This window comes from Rattus rattus, chromosome 8, assembly GCF_011064425.1.
Source record: "Rattus rattus isolate New Zealand chromosome 8, Rrattus_CSIRO_v1, whole genome shotgun sequence".
Taxonomy (NCBI): Eukaryota; Metazoa; Chordata; class Mammalia; order Rodentia; family Muridae; genus Rattus; species Rattus rattus.
This window is the reverse complement of record NC_046161.1, coordinates 58425345-58447643: the sequence shown is the minus strand read 5'-3', so window position 1 is coordinate 58447643 and position 22299 is coordinate 58425345. Positions and strand designations below refer to the sequence as shown.

At 46.4% G+C, this 22299-nt stretch overlaps 1 protein-coding gene across 1 annotated transcript; it reads right to left on the bottom strand.

Annotated features, from left to right (window-relative positions):
* Nucleotides 1–459: 459 nt before the first annotated feature.
* On the bottom strand, nt 460–20803 carry Lctl (lactase like). Its single transcript, XM_032910446.1, has 13 exons — nt 20689–20803; nt 19596–19759; nt 19032–19119; nt 18710–18819; nt 17285–17413; nt 17101–17196; nt 11796–11850; nt 11549–11710; nt 6816–7090; nt 5568–5694; nt 5202–5401; nt 4190–4253; nt 460–752 (listed from the first exon to the last, which is right to left on the bottom strand). Exons 1-13 carry the CDS (start codon nt 20801–20803, stop codon nt 637–639), a joined length of 1701 nt encoding a protein of 566 aa, XP_032766337.1. The 3' UTR covers nt 460–636.
* Nucleotides 20804–22299: the final 1496 nt, after the last annotated feature.

The window sequence follows — 22299 nt, the reverse complement described above, 5'->3', positions numbered from 1 at the left end:
GGATCTGTGTAGTCCTGGAGCTCACTATACAGATCAGTCTAACCCTGAGCTCACAGAGCTCTGCCTCTCTACCCCTCTGTCTCTGGAGGGCTGGTGTCAAAGGCATGCACGGCCGCACCTGGCTTTACTTTAAATTAAAACAAAAACATAGTGTGGTGTTGCAGAGTCTCTTTGCTGGCCACCGTGCAGTGGCTGTCACTCATGCTCTCCCTCAGGAGGCACATACCCTGTCCACTTGCTGCCCACCTGCCTAGCTAATAGTCTGCAGCCTGAAAGGATTTTAGATTGTGATGTCCATCAGAGGGGCCAGTGCTCAGTGACAGCCATTTGTACATCCACATAAGTGAAAAGTTGTCAAGCTATAAAACTGTACATTATGTTCCTAATTTTGAAAAATGAGATAGGTAGCAAAATATTAACTCTGACTTGAAGAGAGTTGAGACTGCAGGTTACTTTCATTTTATTTATGCTTATTTTTATTTTCTTATTCTTAAATCCCAGCACAAAACACAAAGTGGGGAAAGAGTGAGTTAATTTTCAGAGCCTAAGAAATAGCCATCACATGAACTCTGAAGCAGAAGAGAAGGGCCATCCTGAAGATGCTCTGACAGATGGAGGTGGGGATGAGATCACGTCTCAGCTGTGGCTCCTGAGGAGAAGTGTCAGCAGCAGGGCAGCAATGAGGATGGAGAGGACGAAGACGGTAGGGACCACAATCTCTGAAGCCACGTGCATGCGCCTAAGCAAGGGCTCTGGAACGGACAGAGAGCCCACCGGAAGTGAGCTTTGTTTTGAAGCAAAAGCTAAAGGAGATGGGCCACTGCGTTTCTAACTTTTCTCATTTGTTGTAAAAGTGAACCTGTGAATCAAACGTTATTTCGAAATGGAGTTTTGGGACCATGGGACAAAGACAGCGTGTTCACTTGGCATGCACACGGCTTTTGAGAATCCTTACCATCACACTAAACCTACATGAGCGCTGAAAATGTCACAGAAAATCTGGGGGGCCTAACTTTGGTATTTTCTTAAACTTGAGTATGGTTAATGTTTTTGCTAGCATTGCATTAATTTCAAACTATTAGCACCCATATTACCTGGGTTCTCTAGGTTTTTACTGGGGAAATAATACTCTGTTGGACTGGGCGTGGTAGTGCACACCTTTAATCCCAGCGCTGAGGAGGCAGAGGCAACCTGGTCTACAGAGCATGTTCCAGAAAAGCCACAGCTACACAGAGAAACCCGGTCTCAAAAAGGAAAGAAAAAATCTCTTGGAAACACTTGTAGCTTTTTGAGTTTTTTATTCTCTATATACTTATATCTCACATATTCATGTTTCTAATGGTAATTCTAACACTTCTTTGTTAACACAATGGTTCACTAAAATGTTTAACTATTTGATAATTGTTGTGCGTTTTAATCTTTAAGAGCTACCTATTATATTCACCAATGCAATGTAAGACCCTCATGTGACTGACTTTGATTTGTCTGCTGAGCACCCTGGTAACTGAAGTAAGCAGGCATGGGTGTGTTCTCAGGCAGCCCAGCAAGGCTAGTCAGCAAGTCATTACAGCCTTGTTGCATTGCTTTGATTTGAACTATGTGTGGTTTATAATCTGTAGACTATGGCCTAGGTATAATTTATGAGTGTGGGGATGCTGCTGTACCAAGGTTGAGGGGGTTTCTGCACCACCTGCTTTGACCATGACCCCACATTAAAGAACCATATTAAAACAAGAAGTAAGGCTGGAGAGATGGCTCAGTGGTTAAGAGCACTGACGCTCTTCCAAAGGACCTGAGTTCGGTTCCCAGCAACCACATAGTGGCTCACAACCATAATGATCTCTCTAATGGAATCTGATGCCCTCTTCTGTTCTGTCCAAAGACAGTGACAGTGTACTCACATACATGAAATAAATCTTTAAAAAACAAAACAAGACAGGAAGTATATTTCTTTGATTGCACTTATGCAGAAAAATGGGTTTCAGAAACATTGGTGGGATTCTGTATTTTGGATCCTTGTAGAACCTACTGCATAAGAAAGTATGCCTTTGGAGCACTTGGGAGATCTCTGAGTTTGAGGCTAGCCTGTTCTACAGAGTTCCAGGATAGCCAGGGCTACATAGAGAAACCCTGGCTGGAAAATAAACAAGGGACTGGAGAAATGGCTCAGTGGTTAGGAGTACTGGCTGTTGTTCTAGAAGACCCCAGTTCAAACCCCAACATTGACATGGGAGCTCACAACTGTCTGGAACTATAGTCCCAGGGGTTCTGACACACTCACACTGACACACGTGCAGCCAAAACATGAGTGCACATAAAAATAAATCAAGGACAAATAGACTTTTTGAGAGGGTGAGGACAACAGTACTTGGTTTACTGCTGTCATCTCTAAGGTGTAAAGTAACACTGTAATATTTTTAGGGAGTACTGAGTAGTTCTTTATTGAGGATCTCTTACAAACCTCTATCCTAGCTTTGGGAGGCAGGATCGAGAGGAACACAAGTTCAAGACCTATGCGAGCTGTTGAGCTTAAAGCCATCCCAGGCAAGTTAATGAGAGCTTGTCTCAAAAAGGGATGGCTCAGCGGTCCAGAGCACTGGCTACTGTCCCAGAGAACCCATGTTTGATTCCCAGCAACCACATGATAGCTCATCACTGTAACTCAAATTCCAGGGAATTGGACACCATCTTCTGTCTTCTTTGGGTATCAAACATGAACATGATACCCAGACATACATACAGGCAAAACACCAATTCATATAAAAAGAAAAAAAATTTAAGTAGGGCTGATAAGATGGCTTAGTGGGTAAAGACGCCACCCAATCCTGATGATCTGAGTTCAATCCCTAGAACCCTTGTAAAGATGAAAGGAGAGAACCAATACCACAGAGGTGTCCTCTGAATGCCTCACATACATGCATATATACATACATACATGCATATATACATACATGCATATATACATACATACATGCATATATACATACATGCATATATATTCTAGCAGTAAACTAAAATTTTTTTGAAAAAGTAGGGATATAGCTCAGTAGTAGAGCACTTAGTGTTTTTGAAGCTCTGGGTTCAATCACTAGCAATATCACACACAGAAAATGACTTGCTTAATTAGTATAAGACCTGCTTTTGCTTTTCTTTATTTTGGTTGATAATGGGTGACTCTTCCACAAGCCCATTTTAACAAAGGTGGTAGGCACATGAGTTTACAGTATAATTCAAAAGGACAAAAAACAGAGTTCATTCTTGGGAAGGGAGGCATAGCTCTGTCAGTAAAGCATTGTCTTGTTTGACCTCTGGAACCCACATAAAGATGATAAAATGGTGAGGTGCAGTGTACTTGTAACCCAGGGCTAGGGGAATAGACAGGAGCCCAGAACTTGCTGGCTAGCCAGTCTAGACTGAGTGATAGGCTCCAGGCCAGTGAGAGACTTGTTCTCTACAGAGGTGGTTCAAGTTCCTGAGTATTACGCTAGCTTGTCCTCTGACCTATGCATGAGCACACACAATAGCTGTCCTCATTTCCCGGGTGTTTGCATGCTTTTGTTTACCTAATTTTGAGGTACAGTCTTTTGCCCATGTTAGTCTGGGCTCAGTATGGATGGATGGATGGATGGGTTGGTGAGTGGGTGGGTGGGTGGATGATGGTGGGTGGGTAGATGGATGGATGGATGGATGGGTTGGTGAGTGGGTGGGTGGATGGATGGATGGGTGGGTAAGTAGGTGAGTGGGTGCTTAGGTGGGTGGATGGATGGGTGGGTGAGTGGGTGGGTAGGTGAGTGAGTTGGGTTGGGGGGATGGATGGATGGGTGAGTGGGTGGGTAGGTGAGTGGGTGGAGGAGTGGATGGATGGGTGGATGAGTGGGTGGGTGGGTGGATGGATGGATGAATGAATGGGTGGATGAGTGGATGGGTGAGTGGGTGGATGGATAATTTAAAGTGCTGTATAGGCTGGAAGTTTATCTTGCTTGGTATATTCAAAAGCCTGGCTTTTATTAGCCCTACTACCCAAAAATAAAATTTTAAAAATTCTTATAAGACAGAAATTAACATTAAGGAAAAAGATATTTTTAATCATAAATGGTTGGGAATATTGATTTTAGGTAGATCATCTTGAGACTTTTGGTAATGCCATCATATGTAATATTACATCATTATCAAAGATAAGAATCCTCACCTGTGGCAAGCATCTGGTTGTTGATGGAGCAAGTTTCCAAGGCTTTGAGATGCCAACTTTCCACCTAATAAAAACCCACTTGATAAGTAAGTTGGCCTTACTATTTTCCTATGCTTAAAATTGTCTTTAGAATAAACGAGGCACTTTTTTTTTTACAAAATTTCCATGATTTGTTCCAGGCTTAGCCAAAAGTTGACCAGCTCATCAGTTCCACCAAGACAAACACATTCCTACATTTACCCACAGTTTGGACATTTATTTATTTTATTTATTTTTTTTTTTTGAGACTATCACATTGTCTCTGGCCACAAACTGGCTATGTAGCTGAAGTGGGCTCTGAGCTACACCCCAAGATCTATATACTGCTTTCTAGTACTGAGAGTGAACACCAGGGATGTGGTCACTGTTCACTTCTAGACCCACTTGGCTCACTCTGAACCAATTCTAGCAAGCCAGTCAGATTTGTTTGTAAATTTTTGTTTTTGTTTTGTTTGTTTTGTTTTTTTCTGGAGCTGAGGACTGAACCCAGGGCCTTGCGCTTGCTAGGCAAGCGCTCTACCACTGAGCTAAATCCCCAACCCCCAGGGTAATATTTTTAATTCGTCAGAATTGCCATCTAATTCATCTTTGCTAGTCTTATTGTTTGAATATATTCTAGATGTGAGTAAAACCCCAAAGGGTTGGGTAGGGGAAGGCAACATTTGGAGCTGGCGCTCAGTGGTGGAAGCCTTGTCTGTCATATGTAAAGCACTGGACAATTCCTGGCTACAACAGCCCAGAAGGCCATTGACATCGTTACTGGTTTGGTTCACTAGAACTAGCTCAGATAGGATCCTTGTCACCCTGTTGCTCTGGAAGGGACTGGGTTTTGAGGTATGTTTACTCCATCTAAGCAGAGGTTGTAGGGGGTATGGTGCCATGTTCCCCACCCCTTCCTTGAAAGAAAGGAGACGTATGGTTCATCTTAATCTTTAGTTCGAGAACAGAACAAGTGTCATGGGTACCACCTTACCTCTTGTGGGTTTGGAAACCCGTTGGCTGTGATAATCTCCTTGTAATACTGAACAGAAGCCTTGGGATACCGCGGCTTGTTTCTCACATTGAACTCAACATAGTAGAATCCATATTTATCTGCATAGCCTTTCTCCCATTCAAACTTATCCAACAGAGACCGGGAAGTATACCCTTTTATATCCACACCATCTTTTATAGCTGTGAAGAAAAATGACTCCATTCTTAATATGTTTTCATTTGTTAGAAGTATAAATAGTATCAAGTTGTTTCTATGAGATTTAGAAGCAGGTTTTATATGGTAGATGATAGACTGAATTTTGTCTAAATAGAAAAACGTGTGAAGCAAATCTTAGTTTTACCTCACCTTTTAACATTTCATTGATGTATCCTTTAAGGTACTGAATTCTCCACTCATCGCAGAACTGAGTGCAGTGTAAATTTTGGGGTGCTCCACTTTCTGTCACGTATATAGGAGGGTCACCGTACTGAGTCTGAAAGTGAGACGGGAATAAACACCAAGCCCCTGACTTACAGGTGCTCTTCGGGATCACTTGGCTGCCATATTCTAATGAAGTGCATGTTAGCTCTTAGTAGGTGTCAGGCGACATGTTGATTGATGAATATAGACTAGTGAGCTGATATGAAAGACTAGTTCTCAATAACGGGGCCTTGTTTGGGGAAAACGCCCTCCACGTCTTATTCTTTCCCACAAATTCCCTTTCAAATTAGATGGGACTTAAAACAGCTAAATATCCTGAAAGAAGAGCAGTTATTTTCCTCACCGGTATACCCAGTGCTTAGCTGTTCTGTAAATAACCTCTCACCATATGCTGGTAAGCAACCCCAGCTAACCTCAGTGGGCCGTGCGTGCACGCCCACATACACACACACAAAGACGTGAAAGTAGGAAGCACATTTGTTAGAAGAAGGGGGTTAGCGGCAAGAGGGGAGGGAAGGACAGATAATGGAAAGTAGATATGATCAAAATGCATCACATACATGTGTAAAACTGTCCAAGAGTCAACTTAGAAATGTAGACCAAGGCGCTATGGAGATGGCTACTTTCCAGTTCCCAGCACAAACATGGCAGGCAGCTGACAGCCATCTGTAACTAGTTTCAGGGGATCCCCTCCTCTAACCTCTATGGGTACCAGACACCTTTGTGCTGCACATACATATTTTCAGGCAAATGCTCATATACACTAAGTAAAAATAAATACATACTTAAAGATTAAGTGTCAGATTTACAACTGTTGTTGGAAGTAGTTTATGTAAGCAGCAGTCTGCAAGGCCTACGTTTAGTTGCTGTGAGGTGCAAGACTGAGTTTTCTTGGCTCGTTAACTTTCATGCTGTTGTTGCCAGATGTTTTTGTTTGTTTCTTTGTTTGAGGTAGAGTTTCCTGCAGTTCGGTCTGGCCCTGAGCTCAGTATGCAGTATGTAGAGGTAAATACTGAATTCCTGATCTTCCTGCAGCCCATGTCCCAAGGCTGGGCTTGCAGTCTTGTGTCTCTCTACCTAGAGTTTTCTCAGTTTTTGTATGTAGTCACCTGAGTGTCTGGGAGAGACTAAATTCAGGTCTGAAGGTCTTACATGACTCGATGCCATAAGTACCTGGGCAAAGTTGAGAAGCCTCCTGAATCCCCACGGCACAGAATAGAGCCATGGAGATCCTATTTCTGGCCAGTTGGGGTCCACAAGCTCTATTAAGTCACGGTCATTCTGGTAGCTGGGCCCCTGGTGGGAGGGATATTTCCTTTGAGTGATGTACCGAGTGGTAAAATGGCCCAGTCCCAGGAAGTCAGATGTGCCTTTAAGGTAGCTCTTCTCCTGCAGAGAGAACGTGGGCAACCTCGACATCTCCAGGCCTTGCTCGGCGCTCTTTGTTCCTGACAGGAGAGAACGTGAGGATTTAAGCAAGTCTTATTTCTTACAGTCATTTGCCGTTCCCAGTGGTGGTTAAGCTCTCCAGCTTAAATGGTCCAGAGCTCTGACTGCTCTTGCAGGGGACCCAGGTTCAGTTTTCAGCACTCATGTTGCAGCTCACAACCGGCCATAACTCTAGTTCTAGGGGTTCAATACCATCTTCTGGCATCCAGAGGCATGAGGAACACACACAGTGCACATACATACATGCGGGCAAATACTCAAACACATAAAATAAATCTTTTTTTTTTTTTAAGCTGAGCTTTAAGCCAGGCGATGGTGCAGACCTTTAACCCCAGCACTTGGGAGCCAAAGGCAAGTGGATCTCTGAATTCAAGGTCAGCCCGGTGTACAGTGTAAGTTCCAGGAAAGTCAGGGATACACAGAGAAAACCTGTCTTGAAAAAGCATAAACAAAACAAAAAGGCTGAGCTTTAAAGAATCCAGATACACAAAAATTACACCCTTAGCCTTTCAAACCGGGATTGTGATATTTCAACACTATCTAAAGAATTTAATCCCCCCCCCGAATTTAATTTTTTTAAAGATTTATTTATTTTGTGTATGTGAGTACACTGTCACTGTCTTCAGACACACAAGAAGAGGGCATCGGATCCCATTACAGATGATTGTGAGCCACCATGTGGTTGCTGAGAATTGAACTCAGGACCTCTGGAAGAGCAGTCAGTGCTCTTAACCACTGAGCCATCTCTCCAGCTCAGAATTTAATTTTTAAAGATCTATTTTAAAAGCCAGGCATTGTGGCACATACCTTGAATCCCAACACTCAGGATGCCTGTAAGTTCAAGGCCAGCCTGGTCTACAAATTGAGAAATTGAGTTCCAGGGCTACACAGGTGTGTGTGTGTGTGTGTGTGTGTGTGTGTGTGTGTGCGCACGTGTGCGTGCATCTACATGAGTGCAGTGCCTGCAGAGGTCAGAAGCAGGTGTTGGATCCCCTGGAGCTGGATTAACAGATGGTTATGTGCTGCCTCTGTGAGTGCTGGGAACTGAACCCGGTCCTCTGGAAGACGATCAGGTGTTTTTGTTTTTTTTTCTTTTTTTTTCGGAGCTGGGGACCAAACCCAGGACCTTGTGCTTCCTAGGCAAGGGCTCTACCACTGAGCTAAATCCCCAACCCCGATCAGGTGTTCTTAACTGTTGAACCACCTCTCCAGGCTCTATTAAATTTTTTCTAAATTTAGATTGCTTACTGTTTGTGGTAGGAGTGTAGCTTAGTAGTAGAGAACTTGACAAGTGTGTACAGGGCCCTGGATTTGACCCCTAACAGCCAAAGAATGAAATATTTTTGCTCATTGCTCAGTGAGTGGTATATGGATAGCTCCTAGCTACCTGAGGGAAAGCAGGGTTATCTTGTTCCTCACATTGGAAAATTGGCCTGTGGCTCCTTCTAGAAGGAAACTGGAAGGCCATCGGTGGTAGGGAGAGTCACAGGCGTGTTCATACATTGCTGACAGTCTAACCTGTGACAAGTTCTACTCTGGCCATTTTGCCCTCCACTAGGACTGCAAAGGTACACTTCTTAACTCACAAGCTCCAAACCTCGTTACCTAGTACTTTGCCCGCATCTACATTTGGTGTCGTCACTGTAAGCTGAGTGGCAAAAGGTTGGAAACAACTCAGATTTTATTGCCAAGGGGGTGGCTAAAGAAATGGCAGAAAACTGAGGATACAGCATGCACAAGGCCCTGTGTCTGATCACCAGCACCACAGTACTAACAATAGAAGCTAGAGAGATGGACGGCTCAGTAGCTAAGAATACTTATTGCCAGTTCCTGGCACCTACATGGTGGCTCACATACATCTGTAACTCCAGTTCCAGAGGATCCAATACCCATTTCTGGTCTACGGAGATGCTATGCATGCATATGGTACACAAAGATACATACAAACAAAACATTCACACACACAGAATATAACACTGTAACGGCTCCTAAAGTAATAATTACAGTTGAATGACTATCAGTACCATGGTGTATAGCTATTACTACAAATGAGGCTGCACTTTCTATGCCAGAATGGAAAGAGGACCTAGAAGTATGTTTACAGAATAAAAGATGCAGGCCACTGATGATAGCTTTAACTACATACACTGGCAAACAAGCACTGATCTAATAGGACAACAAAATCATTCATGGGGGAGGGGTGAGCTGGAGAGATGACTCAGTGGTTAAGAGCACTGACAGCTCTTCCAGAGGTCCTGAGTTCAATTCCCAGCAACCATATGGTGGCTCACAACCATCTGTAATGACATCTGATGCCCTCTTCTGGTGTGTCTGAGGATAGCGACAGTGTATAGTGTATAGTATACATAAGATAAGTTAAAAAAATTAAAAAAATCATTTGCAAGGAGATTGTTGGCTGTGATTAAAGAAATAAAAGGTTTGCACTATTAATATTTTAAAACATCAGCAAATTATTGATGTCAGTCAAATTCAGTAACTAGAAAAACCACTGAGCACTGTTTTTTTTTACTAAAAACATTTACTAAATATGGCTAAATCTAGTCATGCTGAAGGTTGGAAATTGTTTTAAGTTAGCATACAAAGTAATGGGTTCCATGATGGCTTTTATGTACGTGTGAACGTGTGCGTGTGTGTGTGTGTGTGTGTGTGTGTGTGTGTGTGTGTGTGTGTTGTACTTTGGCCTTATTGTCCTCTTTCCCAGTCAGTCCCCTCTTCCTTCCCGGTGTTCTCTTTTACTTTCACTTCCTGTTCCTTTAAGGGCTCTCCCTCTGTTCCTGGGCCTGATGGTGCCTTGGAAGGCACTTGGAAGGCAGAGACAGGTGGATCTTTGTGAATTGAGGCCAGCCTGGTCTACAAAGAGAGTTCCAGGACAGGCAGGGCTATTACACAGAGAAATCCTGTTTTGAAAAAACAAAAGAAAGAGAAAAAAGAAGTCTCTTCCTCTGTTCTTGAAGTATCCCAGTAAACACACACACACACACACACACACACACACACACACACACACATGCACCACTTAAATTATTCCTTTGAGAGAGAACATGCCTGTTCGTCTTTCTAATTCTGACTTATATTAACTACAAGAGTCATGACTTCTCTTTTTAATGGCCAAATGAAATTCCAGTGTGTACATATACCACACTTCTGTTATTCATCTGTTGATGGATATCTAGGTTGGTCCCATTTTCTGGCTATTGGGAAGACAGCAGTAATAAACATGAGTATCTAAGTGTGTCTGTAGTGTGTCTCTGTTGCCTAGAGATGATATACGGCTAGCGTCTAGTGGTCCTTATTTACATTTGGGGGTGCTATGGCAACAGTGTGTAAGTCAGAAGACAACCGGAAGGAATCTGTTCTCTCCTCCCGCCATGTATGTCCTGGGAAATTGAGTTCATTTTTAGGTCAAGTTTGGGTAGAAAGTACGTTTACTCACTGAGCCATCTCTCTGGCTCTATTTTTAGTTGTTTTTAAATTTTGTCTTGTTTTTGAGGGAAGCACACTGATTTCTATAGTGGCTGTACCAGTTTTTACTCCTGTCAGCAGTGAATGAAGGCTCTCCTCTCCCAAGTCCTAGCTGATCTCTGATTTCTTGATAGCCATTTTGATTTTAAGTGAGATGGACTCTCAGAGCTGTTTTAATTGGCATTTTTCTGGTAACTAAGGATGCTGAAGAAAGACAGACACAGAAAAACAGCTCCCCCCGCTCCCCTGTTTGCTCTCATTTTGGGGGCAGAAGAGCACCTAGAATTAGGCCTCCGGTTGCTGCTCCAGAGGCCCATGAGGGACTGTGGGGTCACTGTTAATAGGAGCAGGGGACTCCGGCTATGCATTTGCCTGCAGATAAGAAGGGGGCTTAAGAGTTCCTCATAAAGCAATGATGAACAACATCTGTTTAACCTGATGTAGACATCAGTGTACACGTACCAGAACATCACACAGCCTAATGAATGCATACAGTTTTTAAAAGTTCAGGGCTGTGGAAATAGCTCTATTGGTAAAAGCTTGCCTGACTCCCCAGCCCCTTGTTTACAAAAGGAAAAACCTGAGTGTGGGCTATTGGGACGGCTCAGCAGATAAAGATGTTTGATGTGCAAACCTGTCAACCTGAGGTCATCCCCTGGACCCCAACTCTAGGACTTCCATGCTTGCGCCTTGGCATGAACACACACACACACACACACACACACACACACACACACACACTCAGCACTGGAAAGGTGGGTTCCTATGGCTCACTGGCCAGTTAGTTCTGCCTACTGGACAAGCTCCACCCCAGTGAGAGACCCTGTCTCAAAAAACAAGGTGGTTGATGACTGAAGACCAACTAAGGAGATTGTCCTGTGATTTCCACATGCATATGTGTGTATGCACACCTGAACACACATACATGAACATACATGCCAAAAGAAGTTTAAAAACAACGTGACTCAGCTCACCAATGTGGTCCTTCATGACTTGGGGGTAGTCACCAGCATAAATAGGGTTGGCAAACCAACCAAGACAGAACTGTAGGTATCGCTCAGCAGCCTCGAGATCGTCGGGGTTGTGGATGTCCATGGGTTCCCCCCAGTCACAGTCCAGTGAAATCCCCACTAGGCCTTAAAGGAAGGAAGTCAGGGTAGGGAGAGGCAGGACATGGCTGGCTCCTCTGGGACTGGTCTGAGCCCGAGGGTCCCCACTCACCGTGCTGTTTACTGCGCCATGTGTTGTTATAAGAATGCCAGGCTTGGGCGTGTGCCTGAAAGAAGAAATCCATGAATGGACCCAGCTCCTCCATTGCTCTCCTCCATTCGTTTCCTTCTTCCTTCCGTCTGTCTGTGTATGTGTGGCGGCAGAGGACAACTTGCAGGAATAGATTCTCCCCTTCCATCATATCAGGAATTGAATTCAAGTCAGTCTTAGCAGCAAGTCTCTCCCCATCTGCTGAGCCATCTTGCTCGCCAGGGAGTGGCCTTTCTGCCTTCCAAACTCTAGCACTCCAACTTCAAACTTCCCATGTTCTTGAATCCAGACTCAACGGCCATAGGCTCCCTCCCTCTGACTTCCAGAGACACTGCTTCCCCTGTACTGTTGAGGAAGCGTCTTCTAAATGTGGCAGAAGTCACTTTGTGTGCTTAGTGTTATTGCTACCGCACCCCACCGCAGGACTAAAGCCTGGGTTTTGCCCGTGCCAAATAAGTGCTCTTCCCACTGAGCTGTCCCCTAGCCCATCGGTTCCTGTCTCTAACGGGTTCATGTAGGTCTGAAAAGGCAGCAGTGCTGCCGCTGAGGACTTGGAAGTCTGAGCTCATGAGGCCCCTCCCGAGGACCTGCCGAAGCAAGCTCTGAGCAGGGCCCAGCAACCTGTGTGGATTGTTTGTTCCGAGGCAAGGTCTCATGGAACCTTGACTGTCCTCACACTTGCCATGTACTGAAAGCTGGATTTGAACTCTTAATCCTCCCGGCTCCACCTTCTTCAATGTTGGAGCACATGGGTGTTACCCCCAAGTCCAACTGCAATCAGTGTTTAAACCTGTGTTGTGGGGTTGGGGATTTAGCTCAGTGGTAGAGCGCTTGCCTAGCAAGCGCAAGGCCCTGGGTTCGGTCCCCAGCTCCAAAACAAACAAACAAACAAAAAACTGTTGTGTCTGACATTTGCTGAAGTTTGAGACTCATTCTTGTGAAAACCGAAATATTTCAGGCTGCAACGGTTGCAAGGATTACTTGTCACTCCCAGAAAGCCTTTATTTCTCAGCCTTCTCTTTCTGCTTTGAGCATGTGTGTAAGTGCACACTTAAACATGCAGGTGCACATGCGTGTATATGTCAGGGGTTAGTCTTGCGTGTTGCTCCTTATGAGCCATCCACCTCGGTCTCCCGGTAGGCTGGATTCCAGCTGGCAAGCTCCAAGAATCCTCCTTGTGTCAGCCTCCACAGCCCTAGTGTTACAAGTATACTTCACCACACCCAGTGTCCTGGCTAGTTTTCTGTCAACTTGACCCAAGTTGGTGTCACCAAAGAGGAAAGAAACTCAATTGAGAAAAGATTTCCATAAGAGCTGGTTTAGGTAAGCCTGTAAGGCATTTTCTTAATTAGTGATTGATGAGGGAGAGCAGGCCCAGTGGGGTCACACCCCTGGGGTGGTGATCCTAGGTTCTGTAAGAAACCAGGCTAAGGGCTAGAGAGGAGAGCAGGCCCAGTGGGGTCACACCCCTGGGGTGGTGATCCTAGGTTCTGTAAGAAACCAGGCTAAGGGCTAGAGAGATGGTTCAGCATTTAAGAGCACTAACTGCTCTTCCAGGGGTCCTGAGTTCAATTCCTAGTACCCATAGGATGGCTCACAACCACCTGTAATGGAATCCGATGCCCCCTTGTAGGGTGTCTGAAGGCAGCTACAGTGTGGCTACAGTGTACTCACATACACAAAATAAATAAATCTTAAAAAAAAAAAAAAAAAAAAAAAAAAAAGCAGGCTGAACAAGCCATGGGGAGCAAGCCAGTAAATAGCACTCCTCCGTGGCCTCTGCATCAGCTCCTGCCTCCAAGGTTCCTGACTTCACTACTTTTGATGAGGAATTGTTGTGTGGTGTGTGTGTGTGTGTGTGTGTGTGTGTGTGTGAATACATACATGTATATATGTGTGTATACATATATACCTGTAAGTGAAATAAACCCTTTCCTCCTCAAGTTGCTCTTGGTCCTGGTGTTTTAGATCAGCAATAGTGTAGTGCTTTGACTAAGAATGCCCACCTCCCCATGGCTCATATTTGAATGTTTAGTCACCAGGGAGTGGAACTCTGTTACAGTTAGAATGGAGTAGCCTTGTTGGAGGAAGTGTGTCACTAGCAGTGGGCTCTAGTGTACATGTATCTCTTTCCTCTCCCCATTCCTCCCTTCTCTCCTTTTTCCTCTACCCCCTCCTTCCTTTTCTCCCTTCCCTTTCCCTTTTTCTCTCTCCTTTTGTTTTCTCTCTCTCTCTCTCTCTCTCTCTCTCTCTCTCTCTCTCTCTCTCTCTCTCTCTCTCGATCTGGATGTAGCTCTCAACTACGTCTCCAGATCCATGCCAGCTCCCATGCTCCCTGCCATGATAAATTAAACCTCTAAAACTTTAAGCAAACCCTCAGTTAAATGCTCTTCCTTTATAAGAGTCCCTGTGGTCATGGTGTCTCTTCACAGCAATAGGACAGTGACTAAGACAAACAGTAACCCTAACTAAGACACCCAGCTTTTTACCTAGGTTCCAGGGATTGAACTCTGGTCCTCTTGCTCACACAGCAAGCCTGTTACAGACTGGGCTATTTCATCAGTTCCTATACTTATCATTTAACTAGCTCGTCAGTGACTAGAGAAACAGGACCAGTGATATGGAACATTGCACACACTGTTAGTAAGAGTATGCTCAGGAGCCCCAAGACCAGGTTCTCAGCACAAAGGACATTTATTTGCCCCAGAGGAGCAAAGGGTAGGGAATAAGAGACGAGTACAGGGGCTGGTGAGATGGCTCAGTGGTTGAGAGCACTGACTGTTCTTCTAGAGGTCCTGAGTTCAAATCCCAGCAACCACATGGTGGCTCACAACCATCTGTAATGGGATCTGATGCCCCCTTTTGGTGTATCTGAGGACAGCTACAGTGTACTTACACATAATAAATAAATAAACGTTTAAAAAAAGAGAGAGACAAGTACAAGAGACGGGATGAGAGAAGGGGAAGAGAACCAGGGAAGCGGGGCAGGACAAAGGACTGCCTCTGGACAGAGAGGTCAAAGGTGTGGCACACAGGAAAATGGCAGTTTATAAAGGTAAAATGGGAAACCCCGTGTTAGGACGAGGTGCTTAATTTTAATTGGGCGTATTAATTAGGTGAGCCAAAGGGGGATTTTGATTGCTGGACTTTATGCTTAGATCTCTGGGCCTTGGTAGTCAGCCTCAGGAGGAGGAAAGACTGTGTAAGGGAACAGACCTTGGAAGCTGGTTTAGGAATGTAATCTAATGGTTTGTAGCAAGGCAGAGGGAAGGGGGGAAGGACAAGGCCTGCCGGAGCCATGCTCTGCAGGCTCAAGCTGGCCCTAATCCTGTCAGAAACAGTATCAAAAGCCTAACTGTTCATATCGCTCTTACACGGATTGCTCTGCCCTCTAACTGTTTACTTAAAGAACTCTTTTTTTTTTAAGATTTATTCATTTATTCTATATAAGTACACTGTACTTATATAGTATAGTACTTCAGATACACCAGAAGAGGACATTGGATCTCATTACAGATGGTTGTGAGCCACCATGTGGTTGCTGGGAATTGAACTCAGGACCTCTGGAAGAGTAGTCGGGTGCTCTTAACCACTGACCCATCTCTCCAGCCCTACTTAAAGAACTCTTAAGTCAGAGGCTGGCTCAGCAGTTAAGAGCACTGGCAACTCTCACAGAGGACCCAGGTTCAGTTCCCAGCACCCATATAGTGGCTCATAACTCATCCCAGGGGATCCAACTCCCTCTTCTTGGCCTATGAGAGCACTGCATGCACGTGGTGCATTTACATATATGCAGGCAGGACACCCATATACGTAAATATGAGTATTTCAAAAAATTCCTTAAAAAATCAGCCTTTAAAAACAATCTCCAGTCAATTTTATAAAAAGTAAGTCCTTTTACACGAGTCTTTTCCCAGGCATGAGTGCAGGTTACTGTGTCACCATAGTCTGCCCTTCCTGCCAGAGGATGTTATCGTGCCAGCCAAGTGTCCACTGGGACAAGTTCCTTCAGGCTTGGCATCCCCAACATCACTCCTGTATCTTTATCTTCACTCGTGTGTGTTGTGGTAAATATTAAAAAGTTGGTGCCTTTCATCCCACTCTAATGCCAGCACTGTAGGGCCTCATAGAACTAACAGTAATTTATCTCAGCAGCTCCGTGCTGCCCCCAAGTACTCTCTGACCCAGGCAGTTCTTGAGCCGTTCCAGCGAGGCACTTTGCCGCGCTGCTCCCTAGAGTTAGTTCTGGCACCGGAAAACCATATGGAACCAACCTTAATTCATCTCTGGTTAGAATCTCTCCCAGCGGCTCTCTGCCCACATTCCAACAAGCTCAACAAATTCAAAACTCCAGAAACTTGTAATTTAACAATGGCTTTATCTCAGATTTACTTAGTAAATTTTACACCCCACAGAATGTCCACACCATAAACTCAGAGCCAAATGATAAAGATAAAAACTGTCCATGTGGGGCTGGGGATTTAGCTCAGTGGTAGAGCGCTTACCTAGGAAGCGCAAGGGAACGGGTTCGGTCCCCAGCTCCAAAAAAAAGAATCAAAAAAAAAAAAAAACTGTCCATGTGGGTTGGGGATTTGCTCAGTGGTAGAGCTTGCCTAGGAAGGCGCAAAAAGGTCCTGGGTTCGGGTCCCCAGCCCCGAAAGAAAAAAAAAAGAAAAAAGAAAAAAAAAAAAAAAAAACCTGTCCATGTAGATAAGATAAATTGATGGGCTGGAGAGATGACTCAGTGGTTAAGAGCACCCGACTACTCTTCCAGAGGTCCTGAGTTCAATTCCCAGCAACCACATGGTGGCTCACAACCATCTGTAATGAGATCCGATGCCCTCTTCTGGTGTGTGTGAAGACAGCTACAGTGTACTTATATATAATAAAGAAATAAAATCTTTAAAAAAAAACGATAAATTGACCTATAGAAAGCCATCCCTTAAGAAATATACCTAACTACCTAGGACCATTTAAGACCTCCCAGATCTAAGTCACTCTTCTCCAACTCCTTGATTCTTCTTCTGGTTCCCCTTCTCTCCCTCCTTACAAAAGCTTTGTCCCTGCCTTCCTTTTTACCGCCCAATCATGGACCTTGACCTAATTTATGCCAGCCCTCATCTACATATAGACACCAACCTACAGTGTCTTGTAAGCAACCCACTGTCTCTACCCTCCCTCAGCCTTCAGCGTAGCTAAGCACCTTCTCTGAACGCCTCCTTCCCACCCTGGAGCCCACCCTTCGCCCCAGAAGGATCTGGCTCACCTTAATGATATGGTGCGCGGCCATGTACAGGCCAGTACCCTGGAGCCTCAGGCCTGGAGTGTGGAGACCAGTCTCATAGACCTTTTCCACCATTGTCTGTGGAGACAGAAATGGAGACCCCAGGATCGTAAGAGAATGCAGGGGACATCCCTGTCTCCCCATCTGAAGAAGAGGCCCTACTTACCCGAGGATCACTGAACGTGAGCCAATGCTTCACTCGGTCCCCAAAGACCTCAAAACACAGGTCAGCATAGTCCCTGAAGTATCGGGTCATACTCACATTCTGCCACCCACCATATGTCACCTGGAGCGTCTGTCAACAGAGAGAGAAGCTGGTACCCTGGGGAGACCATGGAGTAGATTGGTGAAGTGTCTGCGTAAAGCGTGGGTGATTATAATACAAGAATGGGAGCAGAGATGTAGGGGAGGTGGGCACAGTCTGCTGCCAGGGAGCGTCCTTTATGCCTAACTGGAGGGATCAGAGGAAGCTGGGAAAGCCTGCTTAGGAGGAAGCTGACAGATCGGAATACTAAAGATGTAAACCAGGCATAGGCACATGCCTCCCACCCTAGCGCTCAGGAGGTGAGGGTAGGAGGATCAGAAACTCAGGGTAGCCAGGCAGTGGTGGTGCACGCCTTTAATCTAGCATTCAAGAGGCAGAGGCAGGCAGATCTCTGAGTTTGAGGCCAGCCTAGTACACAAAGTGAGTTCCAGCCAGGATTTTTTGAAACCCTGTGTCAAAAAAAAAAAAAAAATTTTTTTTTCAGGTCATCTCCAAGTACTTAGCAAGCTTGAGAAGCTTGAGGTCTGCGTGGGTGGGTCCAGGATGAATGTGATACTGGGGAACGTCTAGACTACTCATTGTGACAGCCGGGGGCTTGGCGCTTGTAGGAAAGCGCTGGGGAGGAGTTGGAGCGTCTTGCTGAAGTCAGGGAACTCCCTGGAGCCTCTGCTATTAGTGTGAGGCAATAAAACCTCTATGGCAGAAGACAATAGTGAAAAACTGCAAACCTGTTGTGTCCTCTGCCCCAGCTAATAAGCCTTTATTAGCTCCCCAACCCAGTTTCCAGTTGCCTTTGCTTGCAGCCGGTGGTCTCAGGCCACGCCTCCAGTCTCCAGTAACGCCCCACAGGAAGCCCCTCCCACTCAGAAATCCTCATCTTTTATCATTCCGTGACCGGACCATTCTATCTACCCTGCCTGTCTTTTTATGTGGGTGCTGAGGACGGTCCAATGAACCGTCTCTCCAGCCCCATCATGAATAGGATCCTGTAAAATGACATAGCTAATTCATTCCTTTCTCCCCTTCGTCTCTGCCTTGTGGGGACACAGCGCCGCCTAGAGGACACAGTGTTCAAGACACCATTTTGGAAGCACCGGCCAGTCAGTCCCTAGTTCATGGATACTTTTGGCACCCTGACCTTGGACTGCAGAACTGAGACAAGCTAATAATGCTTTTAACTTCACCGGGCTGTGGCATTCTGTCAGAGCAGTACAAATAAGCTAAGACAATTACTCACCACATCTTTCTGTCCAGAGTCGGACTCCAGGCTCTGCCCGATTTTTTGAACACTGTCGGTCCTTACATCAGACTGAACCAACCCCTCACCTGTGGCAGTTCCCGGTGGTACAAGGTCACAATGGGGGTGATGTTGCTCCTCAGAAGGGCGTCAATAAAGTCGCTGTAGAATTTGATTTCATTCTTGTTCACCTGTTCAGCTGTAAGTGAAGCAGAACTTGGCCTTTCTTCTGGGGTACAACATTCCTGGCCTTCTGCAGGCTGAAGCACCTGCAGCCCAGTGTCTTGAGCAGAGAAGAATGTCATTGGTATGCCCGGAGCTCAGTTACCTGCTGAGCCCATGCTTGTGGGCTGGTCACCCTCACCTGACCCTGATCCCCACAGAGCCTAGGGAGGGGCTGTTGTCACTCACCTCTGATCCCCGTGGGCAGGAGCCTGGGCCAAGACAGGGAAAATTGGTAGTGGCTGACTTGTAGTTCCTTCAGCAGGGCAATGTCCTCCTGTGTAGACAGGGTGGGGAGCAGGGCTAGGCCACCTGGGCTATGAGGGAGGGGAGACAAGTCTTGGGGGCCTCAAGGATCACCCATATCTGGAATTCCAAGTGGAGTGGTGTCCTCTAGAATGGCTACACTATGAGTTCCTGCTCCACACTGGCAATGTACTCACAGACAGAAGTCCATGCAAAGTTGTCAATAAACTTGGAGAACAGGGGATCTGAGCTGCCCCGTGCCCTCCTGCAGGCTCTGGGACCAAGTCATTGGGCTTTTTGGCACCTGATTGCAGGCCCTTTTCACCTGTCTTTCTTCTTCCTACATTCTGGCACTCCCAGCCTCAGCTACCACTGCCCCACCTTCTTGGGCTGCCCTGGGTACAGGGTGGTTTAGCAGAACTTCAGGTTGATATTGTCAGTGAGATGCCCCTGTACCCCACTCCCCACCTCTCAGACAGGACGGTGCACACAGCCTCCTTCACTCACCTGAAGTTTATAGTAGCTGTCACAGGCTGAGTCTGCTGTGTCACCCCCTAGTACCTGTCCCTTTCTGCCATGTGTGAAGGTGTCCCAGATGCTGGGCCCTTTCCCATCCTGGTCCCATGCATCTTCTGTCTGGTAGGCAGAACTGCCCACGCCCCAGGAGAAGCCTGTAGAGAGAGAGACCCCACAGCAGACCCCGGACTGCTCCAACCTCACCTACCTTGGGAGCTCTAACTATGCTGCCCAGGCTCAGGGCACCCTGTGACCTGCCCCAACTCCCTGGAATAGGAATTTAGGGGACAGGGAAAAGGAAGATACAGAATTAAAAACATTTTTGGGTGCAATAACAGCACACATTGTAGATATTGGTGACTTGGTTTACATCTTTATTTTCTATCAATTTGTGTACTGATGTTTGGGGGGGTATTGGGTGGGAAGGCTGGTGAATACGGGTGTCTGAAGAGGTCAGAAGAAGGCCTGGATCCTTTGGAGTTGGAAATCCAGGCACTTATGAGTCACCAGATGGATGCGGATGCTGGGAACTGAACCCCACGCCTCTATAAGAGCACTAAGCACTCTTAACTGATAAATTCTAATTCTAGTAACTTTCTTTTTTTCTTTTTTAAAGATTTATTTTATGTATATGAGAACTCTGTTGCACTCTTCAGACACACCAGAAGAGAGCATTGGATCCCATTACAGATGGTTGTGAGCCACCTTGCGGTTGCTGGGAATTGAACTCAGGACCTCTGGAAGAGCAGCCAGTGCTCTTAACCACTATCTCTCCGGCCCCTCTAGTAACTTTCAAAACATTTCTGGGTTGGGGATATAGCTCAGTGCCAAAGTGCTTGCCTAGCATGACCAAGGCTTTACGTTGGATTCCCAGCATGGCACAAGCACACGGATGGACATCCTACCCCACCCCCACCTGGACCTCTGCCTCTCTACCAGGAAATTTAGAGCGTTCACCTGGATGTTTTTTCCCCATCCTACCAGAGCACCCAATTCCAGTTCTTTGGCAAGTCAGCCGAGGTAGGAAGACAAATAGAGACTGACGGGTGGATGGACAGACAGAATAGCGGAGGGGCGGACATACCTGGTGGAAAGGTTCCGTAGTAGAAGGATGCCTCTTCTGGGGGTCCTCTCTGGGCAGTCCCTACCCTGGGCACCAGCAGGATCCACCCAAGGATGACGACCCACACTGGCTTCATGACATCCCACCCTCCTCCATGCCTAAGAGCCCCTGTCAGCTGAGGGACACAGGCCAGGAGGGAAGAGAAAGGGGCCACAGAGCAGCTTGTCTGGGTGCACACCAGCTGTGTGTAGGACCCTGCATTTAACAATGTGCAGAAGCTGAGCTAATGGGCCAAACCTCAAACCGGTTCCTCTTCTGACCGTGGTGCGTTGGAATGATGCAGCCCACACCTCTCAAGTGACTCTTATCTCTGCCTCAGAAAGTGCCGGTCTGCTTGGGGAGCCCAAAACCTCTCAGCCTCCTACCGTCCTACCCTACTGTGTAGCCTGTATGGGATGATCTCCCTATCTAGGGTCCTCTGACCTCTTCCACTGGGAACCCCTTTCTGATTAAGCCCACCAGCTTACCCAAGATGCTCCTCAGCCCTGGACACCCAAGGCCACTGTTGTCAGCTACAGGTCTCTCTGAATGGCTCCTGGGCCCTACACTTCCCCACAAAGCAGAGACTACAGATGTGGAAACCTCTAGTCAGGGGTGTGGTCTGTGGCCTGACCCCAACAAAGAGTTTCTAATCCCACGGGGCGGGCATAGGCCAGAATGCTGAGCTGACTAAAAGCAACTGAGTCAGCAGTAGCCTCAGCACTGGATTCTGGGCATCCGGCTGGCTCCTTCCCAAGGAAGAAGGGCAGCATCGGAGGAGGTGGCCCAGTCCTCCCAGCTCCCTCTGGGCCTCACATGCAACCTTCAGCACAGACCCGGGCATCCTGAGGAGGGGGTGTGGACTTGGGAACCACTTGGGACTTGGGTTGATAATGTCTCAGTTTACCCTTCTTGCTGCCGCAGAAATTCTCTCAAGAAGGTGGTGTTGGGTATTCCACATAAGCCTCCTCTCTTCAGACTCATCTTTTCCTCAGCCATTGATGTCTGTGAAACCGTGTGAGTCAAGGTTTCTACCACCCGCTTCCATCCCAAGGCAGTTCTACTAGCAATGAGCCTCCCTCAGAAAAGCCTCCCTTCTGATAATCCCCTCACTCCACTCAGCCTGAAGCACCCCTTGCCTCCACTGTATGCGTTTCTCTCAGCCTCAGACCTTCCCCCTTTGTGGTTGGGGTTTTTCTATCCATTTTCCAAGCATTCCCGAGGCTAGCTCCTCCACTTTCAGGAAGGCTCTACAGCTGCCTATCCCCAGCCCTCCAGCCTGAAATTCCACGTCACTGGTGAACTTGCCCCTGCCTCCTCTGAGAGCCCCGCTCCCCTGGGGTAAGAGGTATGCCTGCCCCTCCACCCAGGATCCCTCTAGCCAGAGCAGAGAGCACTCAATAGTGTGGGGCAAAACAGAATTTTACAATTGCCATAAAAATGGCTAACAGTGTGGTTAATCTTGTCAACTCGATGGGACTTAAGAGTCACCATGGAGACAAATCTCTGGCTATGTCTGTTAGGAATTACCTATACAGGGTCAGTGTAGGAAAACCCACACTGAATGTGGGCAACACCATCCCAGAGCTGAGG

Excerpts from the sequence above, each read along its gene's own strand:
- Lctl (XM_032910446.1), bottom strand. The coding sequence starts at position 20,803 with ATGAAGCCAGTGTGGGTCGTCATCCTTGGGTGGATCCTGCTGGTGCCC. Across the intron at positions 19,760-20,688 it reads CTACGGAACCTTTCCACCAG|GCTTCTCCTGGGGCGTGGGC; the intron begins GTATGTCCGCCC and ends CTCTCTCTACAG. Across the intron at positions 7,091-11,548 it reads AGTCATGAAGGACCACATTG|GAACAAAGAGCGCCGAGCAA; the intron begins GTGAGCTGAGTC and ends CTCTCCTGTCAG.